This window comes from Lepidochelys olivacea, assembly GCF_965140295.1.
Source record: "Lepidochelys olivacea isolate rLepOli2 genome assembly, chromosome: 25".
Classification (NCBI taxonomy): Eukaryota; Metazoa; Chordata; order Testudines; family Cheloniidae; genus Lepidochelys; species Lepidochelys olivacea.
Genome location: NC_140435.1, coordinates 10,172,521 through 10,185,906, shown reverse-complemented (window position 1 = coordinate 10,185,906; position 13,386 = coordinate 10,172,521). Strand labels below are relative to the sequence as shown.

The window sequence follows — 13,386 nt, the reverse complement described above, 5'->3', positions numbered from 1 at the left end:
TCATATGCTGTCTGGCCTTGTATGTTCTGGATTTCAGGGCCTGATCATTTGGATCTCAGGTCTCATAACATTTAGCTGTGAGGTGGAATTTGGAGATGCTCCCTGAGCATGGAGTTTTTGAACAAAGTGGCTGACCCACTCAGGCAGCTATAAATCCTGTGAAAGCAAATTATTATCCTTCTCCTTCACTGTCGGTTATTCAGAGAATTCAGAGAACATGACAATTGATACAGCTCCCTGAGAAGAGATCCAGCATATGGAAAGAAAAAGGCATAGACTGCTATTTAATCAGAACAGTGTAAGAAAAGGTCTGGTAGGTAAGAATGTATTTGGCTAGTGCCAAGGGCTTAAATGGTGTTTAATCAATTGTTAGGGCCAATTGAGTGGTGCGAAACATTCACTGAGTTTTGTGTAAGTAAAGACTGAGGCCATGTCTATACACACAGCACTGCTGCAGCATGTCTGATGAAAAAGCTTTATGACAAGAGGAGAAAGCTGTCCTGTCAGCATAAAAAAACACCTCCATGAATGGCGGAAGCTATGTCAGTGGGAGAAGCTGTCCTGCCAACATAGCACAGTGCACACGAGTGTTTATGTCAGTGTAACTTATGTCGCTCATGGGCGTTGGAATATTCACACCCCTGAGTGACAAAAATTATGCCGACATAGGCTGTAGTGAGACAGACTGTGAGTAAAAACTGAATCAGGACCTCAGGATGCAGTCCTTATTGCAGAAAGTGTCAAATAAATAGAGCTGTGCAGAAACAGGAATTTCCATCCTGCAGGAAGTTTCACACTTCAGACAAAAATTTAGTTACAAACTGGAACAAAAAGTCAAATGTGTGAGAGTTTCTGCAGAACAGAAATGGTTGAGAAAGTCCATTCTGGAAGAACTGTAAGGGAATGTTTTAAAACATCCTGGGCCAAGCCCAGGGATCCAGCTTCCCAGGAAGATGGCAGACCGGGGACCCAGGGAGTCAGCTGTCTGGGGAGACTGGCAGGTGGGTGAGCTGCCGGAAAGGAAAGCCATCCAGGCTGCCTGAGGTGTTTACTGGCCACTTCACTTTGAATGGTCTTTTACAGTATGTGTTAAATACAAATGCTAAACAATCTGTTCCACCTTGTATTTAGCTGCGACACTTTTGAGGCTTGGTCTACATGAGCAAATGAGGTCGGTATAACTGAAAAACCCACACCCCTGAGCAACACAGTTAAACCAACCTAGCCCCCGTGTGACGATGTGACGCAGCAGGGAGAGGGGAGTGTTGACCTGGGAATGTGCCCTGCGGATGGGAGACCTGAGAGCCTGTCACCTGAGCCAGGAGGGGAAGGGGGAGGTAACACCTCTGCCCAGGAATGTGGACAAAGGCTGCAGGAGGGAACCTGCTGTGGGGGTTTAGTTTCAGTTTGGTGCTGGGTGGAGGAACGCAGGGAACCCCAGGGCTGGGGTCTAAGCTCCCTGCTCCCCCAGAAGGACTTGACTGAGGGGTCCTGGGGGTACCCACAAGCTCTGTTTTAGACTGTGTTCCTATTGTCCAATAAACCTTCCGTTTTACTGGCTGGCTGAGAGTCTCAGTGAATCCCAGGAAGAGGGGTGCAGGCCCCGGACTCCCCCACACTCCGTGACACCCCGGTGTAGACAGCGCTAGGCTGACAGGAGAATTCTCCCATTGACCTAGCTACCACACTGCCTCTCAGGGAGGAGGAATACCTACACCAGTGGGAGAATGCTTCCTCTTGGTGTAGATGGTGTCTTCACTGAAGTGCTATGGCTGAACAGCTGTGCCGTTGCAGCGTTTTAAGTGTAGACAAGCCCTAAGTACCTTTCCCAGACCGGAAGATGAGCTCTGTGTAGCTCAAAAGCTTGTCTCTTTCATCAACAGAAGTTGGTCCAATAAAAGATACTACCCTACCCACTTTGTCTCTCTGGTTTTCATAGAAAGTTTCAACAGAATCGACACGTTCCGGTGGAACTCTTCAGCTCTGTTGAATCAGCATTTTTCCGACAGACAACTGGTCCTTCAGAAAAATTTCAGCCAATTCGAGAAATAAAGATTGAGGCTGGGATTTTCAAAGCAGACTAAGGGAGTTAGGCACACCCATCCAATGGGATTTAGGGACCTGACTCCCTTAGGTTCCTTTGGAACTCCCACCCTAAAAGAATTAAAAAATGAAAATGTATATAACAGTAAGGGATCATTTATCAACCCTAATCTTGATTTCACATCACCATAGAGCTTCTCATGCTCTCCCCCCCCCCCCCCCCCCAAAGTGCTTTCTGATCTCCTAAACTCCCAGGCTGTCTCTGGGCATTCCATTCTGAAATCAGCAAGATGGATTTTCCCGTTGTGGAGTAACTCCCCATAGCAACTTCCCTACTGAGTCAAAGCAGCACTGGGGAAGAAACAGCCACTCTTACCAGAAGCTGTGAAGGTAACAAAAGTTGATCCTCTGCCAAAATCCACAGAACCACTTGTCGCTTAACCAGCAGCTAATGGCTAGCACCCACCACATGACCATGAACGCAGCTGTGCGGTGAACACGTGGGTTACTGCACCTGGGAGAGAGGAGTGGGGGAAAGATTGGTGTCTTGAGGTTAGGAGAAAATTGTCCTTTCAGTATAGAATACATTTTTAAAAAGCAACAGTTAGATTTGATTTGCCAACCTTGATATATCAGAGCAAGACTTGGCTGCTTCCCATTGGAAATGGACAGACCACATTTTCCTGCTGTTCCAGAAGCAGTTTGATTTATGTAAATGGCAGTGTGCAGTGCTTAATTTTTGCCAGGGCTGAGCCCTGGCACCTCTGGGCCTGGCAGTTCATAGCCCGGCACCTCTGGGCCTGGCAATTCATAGCCCGGCACCTCTGGGCTTGCTGCATCAGTTATGAAAGTAAAAAAATGGCGTGAGCCCCAGCACCTCTTTCATTACAAATTAAGCCCTGGTTTGGTGATGATGAAACGTGCAGGATTGACAATCCTGGAAACATTCAGGTGGGATTTCCAAAAGAGTATGAGGGAGGTAGGCACCTACCTCCAATTGGAGCATTTTCAGCTCCTAACTCCCTTAGGTTCTTTTGAAAATACCAGCCCCTGTCCCCAGAACAAGTACAGCCCAGGGAGTGGCAGAGCAAACTTCTGCACAGATTACCATGTAGACATACTCCTTAGACTGTCAACAGGAGGGTGCATTCATACCAGTTGTGCTGGTGGTTTCATGTGCTTGGGCATTTGCCCGTTAGGAACTGAGCCCACCTCACAGAAGCCATCAAACAGCTGCAAATTGGGAACACCAATCACTCTTCACTGACAGAAGCTGGATTTGAGCTTCCCTTCCCCAGCTCACTAGATTCTGAGCATCTTCAGAGAAACGATAATTTGCCCATTCTTTCTCAGGTTGACGAACCTGAACCTTCTGATTTTGGGGCAGCGAAGCCTGTATGAGCTCACTCTGAGAGGCTGAGTGTCCATCCCAAATGTCTGTTGGTTCCAGCTGGCCAGCCTGATCCTCGAAAGAAAGGCAAGTTGTCTTTGTTCACAGTTTTGTGCGCACTGTTTACACCGGCGCTTTACAGTGCTGAAACTTGCTGCGCTCAGGGGGGTGTTTTTTCACATCCCTGAGCGAGACAGTTGCAGGGCTGTAAATTGCCAGGGGAGACCAGCCCTAAGGTCATGTCTAGCCAGTTTATAGCAGCACAATGGTGCCAATTCAGCTGCACCACTGTAGGCTCTCACCAGTAGCCACTCCATGCTGGCGGGAGAGAACTCTCCTGTCGACATAATGAAACCACCTCCTACAAGCAGCGGTAGCTTTGTCGATGGGCGAGCGTCTCCAGCCACCATAATGCTGTCCACAACGGCGCTTTTGACGGTGTGGCTTACATCAGTCAGCGGGGTGTTTTTTTCACACCCCTGAGCAGCATCCAAGTTATACCAACCAAAGTGCTAGTGTAGTCGGATTACCAGATAGCAAGTGTGAAAAATCGGGACAGGAGGTGGGGGGTAATAGGTATCTATATACGAGAAAGCCCCCAAAATCGGGACTGTCCCTATAAAATCGGGACATCCTGGTCACCCTACAGTGTAGACATAGCCTGAGTAGGTTTCCCAGATGTGAAGAAGAGCTCTGTGTAAGCTTGAAAGCTTTTCTCTCTAACCAACAGAAGCTGGTTCAATAAAAGATATTATCTCACCCCCTTGTGCCTGAGTTTTTTGTGTCATTTAAGCCCCAGTTCAGCACAGCACTCCAATCCCTATTCACCAAAGCACTTAAGCAAATGCTCAATTATTTCCCTGAATAGGGATGTACTTAAGCAGGTACCTGAATGCTTTGCTGAACTGGGGCCTTAATGCAGGCAGTGGCCCTGTATCTGTCTAGGGACCACCTGAATTGGAACTGATGGCCTGTTCCAAAGCCCCTTGCAGTCAATGCATCCGACGAAGTGGGTATTCACCCACGAAAGCTTATGCTCCAATATATCTGTTAGTCTATGAGGTGCCACAGGACTCTTTGCCGCTTTCACAGCTCCAGACTAACAAGGCTACCCCCTCTGATACTAGTCTTTCCATTGACATCAGCAGGTTTTAGATTAGGCTCATGGAGAATAGAATTAGGATACAATCATTTAGGGTAGCGATAGACTTAATGCAGATGTTATCTTAGCTGTTTATACAATCCTCATTACCCCATCTGAGCAGCTTCCAGTCTTTAATATATTTATCCTCACAAACATACTGTGAGGTAGGGGAGTGCTATTTATTTCCCTTCTAAAGAAGGGTAACAGTGGCAGAGCAGGGCGTTCCCAGACTTCCCAAGTGCAGGCTAGCACTCTCATCAATGGGCCACCCTTCCTCTTCATAGAGCCCTAATGGACAGAACCAAAGCAAGATTCGTGTCTTTGAGTTACGCCTAGGTTCCTTTGTGCCTGTGTGAATGTCTCCCTACGGCTGGGATTCAGTCATTACTGTTTTCCTGTTTAAAGTAGGTTTCAGTATCTTGTTTCCTTTCATTTTGTCATTAGAATTGTCCGATGAGGACAATTTTTGCACGCAAATTGTTGCACCCAAATGGCTGAAGGGGTTTAGTGCAAGCTTAACCAAAAAATTCCCCATGAGGCAGACACAAAAGGGTGGATACTGTGGTCAGTTCTGAGTATGTGAAAAGAGGGGGTGTTAATGGTTGCCTTTTGCAACCTTATCAGCAGTGGGTGCAATTCAGCGTCCACTATCACGCTGTAACATGATGCTTGGCTGACTTCCCACAACACTTACCTGGTAAATAAACTGATACCAGTTTCTAAATCCTGTAATTGATTCAAGGCATTTGCTTCACTTTGAGTGGTTGCTAATTCTGCTGATTTGGCTCTAAACTAGAAAATTGTCGCATGCCAGGTTCTTACATATTTGCTTATGTCTGTTGAAATAACAAATTAAATTGCAGGTTTGCAAAGCCCTTTGCACAGACATTGTACAGACTTGTACACCTTGACTTCTGTTCATTTCAGCCATGGTGTACGGTCCTCACAGACTGTAGGAGAAGTCCCCAATTTCATTTTCAGTTTAATTTCACCACTGTTACCCACAGGTACTATTGATTGTTAAAAGATTGCAGTGGGGGAGGTTTAGATTGGATATTAGGAAAAACTTTTTCACTAAGAGGGTGGTGAAACACTGGAATGCGTTACCTAGGGAGGTGGTAGAATCTCCTTCCTTAGAGTTTTTTAAGGTCAGGCTTGACAAAGCCCTGGCTGGGATGATTTAACTGGGAATTGGTCCTGCTTCGAGCAGGGGGTTGGACTAGATGACCTTCTGGGGTCCCTTCCAACCCTGATATTCTATGATTCTATGATTGAGGCACAAGGCAAATAAACAAAAGAAATCTGAATGGACAGATGTAGGTCTATCCAAAGTGCTTGTGTATTCTTTTGGCACATCTTTGGAAATCTTGATTTACTGCAGTGCTGGTGATGCGGTGTATGTGTCTGTTTGTGCACACATGTGCGAGGATGTTTGTCCGTGCACAGGTACCTTTGCATGTGCGTGCTGGCACGCTTGTGCGTTAGTGCATGTGGGGGGGGTGCACTTGTGTGTGTCTTTGTGTGTGTGCATATTTGCCTGCGTGGGCACATTTGGGTGCATGTATTCGCGTCTTTGCTTATGTGTATGCAAGTGTGTGTGTGTGTGTGTGTGTGTGTACTTTTTTTGTGTCTGTGGGTCAGCTTTCCCCTACACTCCTGCCTGCAGAAGCATGAAATAAAAGTGCAAACAAACTGCCCTGCAAAGAAAACCCACATCTTACTTTTTCAGCTCCTGACGTGTTAAATACAGGAGGTGGAGGGAAATGCTGTTGAGCAGATAAGCGTTGAAGGTAGGTTTGATGAATGACATCAGGGTGCAGACAACGGTGGTGAAGCCAACCAGCCAGACAAACTGAGTCCTAATGAGAAAGGGGAGGCAGTCAGATGGGAGTGAGTATTAGGGGTTATACATGTCACAGCAATGCGGGGAGGAGAAAGTTCCCTGTCAGTTGCTGAGAGGGTTAATATTAGGGCTGCTGATTAATCACAGTTAACTCAAAAAAATTAATCGTGGTTAAAAAAATTAATCACAATTAATCGCACTGTTAATAATAGAATGCCAACTGAAATGTATTAAATATTTTTGGATGTTTTTCTACATTTTCAAATATATTGATTTCTGTTACAACACAGTCTACAAAGTGTACAGGGCTCACTTTATATTATTATTTTTTATTACAAATATTTGCACTGTAAAAATGATAAAAGAAATAGTATTTTTCAATTCACCTCATACAAGTACTGTAGTGCAATCTCTTTATCATGAAAGCGCAGCTTACAAATGTAGGGCTTTTTTGTTACATAGCTGCACTCAAAAACAAAACAATGTAAAAATTTAGAGCCTACAAGTCCACTCAGTCCTACTTCTTCTTCAGCCAATCGCTAAGACAAACAAGTTTGTTTACACTGACGGGAGATAATGTTGCCCGCTTCTTATTTACAATGTCACCTGCAAGTGAGACCAAGCATTCGCATGGCACTTTCGTAGCTGGTATTGCAAGGTATTTACATGCCAGATGCGCTAAACATTCGTATGCCTCTTCATGCTTTGGCCACCATTCCAGAGGACAGGCTTCCATGCTGATGATGCTCATTAAAAAAAAATGTGTAAATTAATTTGTGACTGAACTCCTTGGGGGAGAATTGTATGTCTCCTGCTCAGTTTTACCCACATTCTGCCATATATTTCATGTTACAGCAGTCTCACATGATGACCCAGCACATGGTTATTTTATGAACACTTTCACAGCAGATTTGACAAAATGCAAAGAAGGTACCAATGTGAGATTTCTAAAGATAACTACAGCATTCGATCCAAGGTTTAAGAATCTGAAGTGCCATCAAAAATCTGAGAGGGAGGAGGTGTGGAGCATGCTTTCAGAAGTCTTAAAAGAGCAACACTCTGATGTGGAAACTACAGAACCCAAACCATCAGAAAATAAAATCAACCCTCTGCTGGTGGCATCTGACTCAGAGAATGAAATTGAAAATACGTTGGTTCGCACTGCTTTGGATCATTACTGCGCTGATCCCATCATCAGCATGGACGCATGAAGGGACATAGGAATCTTTAGCACATCTGGCATGTAAATATATTGATATGCCAGCTACAACAGTGCCATGAGAACGCCTGTTCTCACTTTCAGGTGACATTGTAAACAAGAAGCAGGCAGCATTATCTCCTGCAAATGCAACCAAACTTGTTGGTCTGAGTGATTGGCTGAACAAGAAGTAGGACTGAGTGGACTTGTAGGCTTTAAAGTTTTACAGTGTTTTATTTTTGAATGCAGTTTTTTTGTACATAATTCTACATTTGTAAGTTCAACTTTCATGATAAAGAGATTGCACAACAGTACTGTACTTGTATGAGGTGAATTGAAAAATACTATTTCTTTTGTTTTTTTACAGTGCAAATATTTGTAATAAAAAAAAATACAAAGTGAGCCCTGTGCACTTTGCATGCTGTGTTGTAATTGAAATCAATATATTTGAAAATGTAGAAAACGTCCAAAAATGTTTAAAGAAATGGTATTCCATTCTTGTTTAACCATCACAATTAATTTTTTTCATCGCTTGACAGCCCTAGTTAATATTAATGAAACGTTGCCCTTCTCTAGCACCTTTCAGTGTTTTGCACAATGAGCTCAGCCTCACCCCACCCCTTCCCCATGGGGTTGGTGGTGTTATTCCTATGGTACAGATGGGGAAACTGAGGTACAGAGAGAGGAAGTGACTTGCCCAAGGCTTCAGAGGGACTCCATGGCAGAGCCTAACTGAGATTGGCTAACCATCACCCCAGGCACAAAGTGATCCATGTGCACATTCACAGTGACAGTGCTCAGCTGGTTAGCAAGTCTGCCCAGGGCTGCCATCTCCTTAGCGGTCTCTCCCTAGATCTTTCTCCAGTGATAGCTTGGGGGTGGGGAGGTTGGAGGGTGGCGAGGGCTACACAGCAACGGGATCTCAGCAAGGGCAGGTGACTGGCACTACATGGGGACTACAGACACTTCCAAAGTAGACACCCTGGAGGGCACAACGGGAGGGTGGGTGGGAGCAAGTTAACTATACATCAGCCCCAATTCCCAAGGCTGCTGGGGTCAGGACGTGTTGGATCAGTCCCTCAAAGCTGTTCTGACAGCAGCTTGTAATGGTCCCCAAGGGACCATTATGCCAGTTGTGACTGCTGGAGCACATTTGCCTCCAGCATGCCGCAGAGAAGGGCTAAGAGGAAACGGCATGGATCTGGCTGCACCAGCTTCCTGGGAGTTCCCCCGTTCAGGCGGAATCCTCAGCTGTCAGCTTAGGGCAGCTTTAGGTCTGCTTTGGACTGCGAGAACGGCATAAGCAGGTTTACAACGAGGCAAGATCTAGTCCCTTACGTAGGACACATGCTTTTGCCGGCTTGTCTCGTTGTGGTTCCTTCTTTCTGTCTCTAATACACGGCACAGGCTGCCGTTTGGCTAGGAAACCGTGTTTGTTTTATTAACTGAATCACTCTGGGAAGGAACCCCTGTGTTTAAATGTTGGCAAACAACATTTTGTTCCCTGGTAGCTGTCCCAGCTGAATCTCTGGGATCTTCCGCAGGAAGGGAGATGAGGACAAACGGCCGAAATCCTCCCTTCAGGCTGCTGCGATAGGATAGCCAGCTCACTGCCCTGATGCCCCGGGACAAGGTTGGCCTGCTGCAGCAGGCTTTGAGTGAATGATCCCTGCCACGCAGTCCCATTCTCTGTTGCCCTCCCCCTACCCCAGGCCTTTTCACTTTCAGAAACTCAAGGCAGGTTTATGTCCAGGACAGGCCCATTAGAAATGTCCCAAAGAACCAAATGCTCCTGAAGGTTCATGCTATCAGCATGCCTTTGCAGAGCCCAAACCAGCAGCTGACTCTAAATTTGCATCCAGCTCCTGCCTGGAGGTCTCCCAGTATGGAGCCCAAGTATGCTTTATCCACCTGGAAAGGCCCAGAGCTGTGCCTGGCAGAGGGCAGGGGTCACCTGAGCAACAGTTGGACTGAGACAGCAACAGGGCAGAGCCCAGGAGAACAAGACCAAGAACAGAGTCTCCCAGAATGTCTGTTCTCCAAGGGAAGCTTCCCAGAAAGCAGGCACACCTCTGCGGGAGAGAGAGGGGATTTTCCAAAAGGCTCCTTGAGAGTAAGGCTGGGTTGTCTGGCTCTTGGGGTGGGCATGGAAGAGTTGGGGATTCCCAAAGGAAAAGAAGGTGGAAATGGCGACAAGAAGCTGCAAGCACGAGCCGCTTCTGCTTTGTGCTTTGCCGGAGAGGCAGGACGGATGCAAAGTCAGTGGGAGTTTTGCTTGCATAAGGGGACTGCAGGATTGAGCCCAGTGGCAGGAGTTCTGTCACTAATGACAACCCTCCATTTCTCCTGAAAACCCATTCAGATTTTGCCCATTGCTGAACAACAATAGGGCTCTCGCATGGGGGCATTCACGTGCAAATCCCTTGCAAGGTCCCTCCACAGCTCCTCCCGCCCAGGGCTCTGCAGTGAACTCCCGATGACCTCCTCTTTCGCCTGGAAATGACAAACTCCAAGTGTCACCAAGCCCAGCTTGGAGAGCAAAGTCTCACCGGCCTGAAGGGGGAAGACAGACTGTCTCCCCAGACTCTGCCCTTACCCCACAATGAGAAATCCAGAGCTGCCGCTGTGAGGCTGCCCTAAGCCACTCCTCTGGGTGCGCTCATGGATTTTATTGTGCAATAGTGCTAGTCGGACTAGGAAATGCCCAGCACAATGGGGCCCACTGGTCCTGGTTGGGGACTTGGGGGGCTGCTGCAAAACCAGAATAAACAGTAATAAAATAAGCCATGAGAAAAACAATTGCTCCCTGTGAGTGAACAAGGACAATTGCAGGGCTCCTTTGTGGCTGGTCTGGACTTTCCTCCCCCACTGCTCTATTTGCCACCTGTCCGGTTTTTGGCTTCTGGGTGCCATTTAGAGTGCCCGGTTACTGCGGGGCAGGAGGAGGTGATGGGTCATTACTGCCTCCTATCTGCAGGTAGGCTTCTTGAGACAATCCAGCGAATGACCAGGGGCGGGTGGTGAGAGGAGCAAGCGATGGGGGCAGGGTCTTGGGGAAAGAGGCAGAGAAGGGGCGGGGCCTGAGGGAAGAGGTGGGGCCTTGGGGGAAGAGGCGTGGCAGGAATGGGGCCTCAGGGATCCGGTTACCAGGAATTAGAAAGGTGGCAACCGTAGTCTTCGGGGACCCTTTCTCACTTGCTGCAATGGGAGCACCTATATGCAGTGACCCAGCTCCAACCAGCAGTCCTGAGATTTTGGTGGCAGTCTCAAGAAAGCCCCCCAAAGCCTGAGGCTCAGACAAAAAGCCTGAGATTGGAGCAGATTTGGCCCTAGTCTCTGCTCTTGGGGACAGGGCCCAGGGATAGGCAGAGCATCCTCTTGCATACGAAGCTGCAGCCATGTCCCTCAGCCTATCAGAGTGACCATCTGGGCATGGATGGTACTGCAGGGTCAGGTACAGGGAGACAAAGGCCATCCAGAAGTTAACCAGGACAAGGAAATAAGAGGTTTCAGTGATCAGAGGGCAACACAGGAAGTGCTAAAGGAGGAGTGGTAGCAACCAGTGTATTGATTTTGCCCAATGCTGTTCCTTATAAATATTTTTCCAACCGTTTTTATTTTAAGAGTTCTTGCATTGCCATGTTCTGGAGCAGGAACTTGAAATTGGGCAGGGGATGGACCTGGGGGCAGCCTTCTGCTGTCCCCACGAAAATCCAGCCAGATTTGGTGGACTTATAAACTGCTGAAAATTCCCATTTGCTTGTGCTCAGTGGAGCTTCTGATTTGTTGCTAAAAGCACTGATATTCCATCTGCACTGAGCATGCTCCCCAGAATCTCCCTGCATCATGCGGAAGCAGAAATCCTGAACTGAACCCCCCATATGGGAGAGGACACAGACAAGATGGAACATCACCCTCATCCTCATGCTTTCTTCCATCAAAATACCCTTTGACTGAGGCCTCGTGGGTGGGAACTGGGAGACCATGTGTCCTAAATTCACTTCTTGTAGCAGCTGGTGATATAATAAGCAACTTCGTCCTTATTAATAAGCCAGCAACCCTGCCAGAACATGAATTCGCTAGAGCTCTTAAAATAAAAGTGGTTGGGAAAATACATATAATGGGAGGCATTAGGCAACCTCATTATAGTGGTTGCTACCCACTGAGAGGTTATACAAACAGGAGCTAGATCTTAGGTCTCTAACTTGGCAAACCCAAGTCTTCTCCACTCAGCCACACGCCCTGTAAGAGCGATCTTGCCAAGTCTATGTATTTGAAATTCTCCATGCTCAGCCCCCTGGTAAGCTTTGTAAAGAAAGCCAGCTCCAGCTGAGATGAGCTCTTGGAATGGAGGATCCCCTCATGGGTCCATTGACAGAGCTTCTGCCTGTGAACGATGAGGTTTCTGGTTCCCAGTACAAGCGATGGTACCCTGCAGGGTGTCTCCTCTCAGTAAGGCTGGCTGATGAATGGGGGATTCTCTGGATCAGACAAATCCAATATAGTGTCACAGCCCTGGAATCTGCACCACGTGTCCCGCCCAGGTTGTACCTGTCCTTGATAAATCCCGGGAAGTAACATTTTGGGATCCAAAAGGTGTACGTCAAGGCGACTGTCCAGAGGATGGAGAGCTCATCCAGCAGCTGTCCCACATAGCTCAGGGTCACGTGATAGTAGGTAGAGAAAATACCTGCAATGAGTGAGGCGGGTTGTGTTAATAACCTTCCTCCTTCCAGCTCAGCACCCCCCTCAAGGAGACAGTCCGCTGCAATTCCTGGGAGAGATTCTCTGCTTCAGAAGATCCCGCAGTTCAGTTTCGTCCCACCAGCCCCTTGATGCTTGTGTTGCAGGAACCCTCCCTGCCTTTCAGGCCTTCGCTAGGCCAGATCAGCTCAGCTGCTGTTCCTGTCTAACCCCAATGGACACAGCAGGGTTGGATGTTTATAATGGAGACTAAGGTCCAGCCCCACCTGTCCAGTGGGGGAGAACTGGGTGGAACTCCCTTGGGAGGTGGCAAGAGCACTCCTGGCTTAAGCAGAGGAGGTCACGCTGGGCACCCCTTTGGGGGCTTGGTGTATCCGTGGCACAGGACATGCAGCCTCTGGTGAGCCTGGGCCGCAAGAGAGCACAGCCAGGAGTCAGCGAATGGGAGATCTGAACCCTTTGGGCCTGATTCCTCTTTATCCTAAGGCCCCTTTACACTGCTTCTGGCCAGGTAAAAGGGCCTTCAAGTATGACCGGGCCTTAGTGCAAATGAGAATCAGCCTTGGCGTTCAGTGGGACTGGGTGGCAGGGGAGGTTTCCATGGCAGACAGCACATGCTCCTATTTTCAATTTCCAGATAAACACACCACCCCTTCTTCCTATGGGAGCTCCTAGGCACCACCCTGCCAGCCACGGAGAGCACAGGGGGACTCTGCTCAGAGTCTACATAAAGGGAATTCGTCCCATGCGAGTGAAAATTCGTTAATATTGTCAGGGCTGCTAGTTGGGTGGCTGGGTCACTGTTACACATTGTGAAGGACTCGCTCCCCACGGAGGCCCTGATTCAGGAAGGTCCCAAGGCACTTGTCTAAGGTGGCACACATCCCCGTGCAGGTATGAGCTTAAAGTTAACCATGTACTTAAGGACCTTCCTGAATCAGCGTCTTAGCCTGTAGGGAAGTGAGGCAGAGGGGACCTGCGGGAAGTGTCCTGGGATGATGGAGGGGCTAATCAATCCCTCTTCTTTTCACCCTTTTCCATAATACGAGAACAAAGGGTAGCTC

The 13,386-nt window shown here is 47.8% G+C and overlaps 1 protein-coding gene across 1 annotated transcript in view; it reads right to left on the bottom strand.

The window, feature by feature from the left end:
* ACER1 (alkaline ceramidase 1) overlaps nt 1-13,386 on the bottom strand; it is a 36,759-nt gene that overhangs the window by 884 nt on the left and 22,489 nt on the right. The window contains exons 4-6 of the mRNA XM_084614175.1: nt 12,170-12,308; nt 6,299-6,436; nt 2,420-2,557 (exon numbers count right to left, since the gene is read on the bottom strand). Coding sequence (XP_084470301.1) covers nt 2,420-2,557; nt 6,299-6,436; nt 12,170-12,308 — 415 coding nt within the window. The remainder of the gene's footprint in view (nt 1-2,419; nt 2,558-6,298; nt 6,437-12,169; nt 12,309-13,386) is intronic.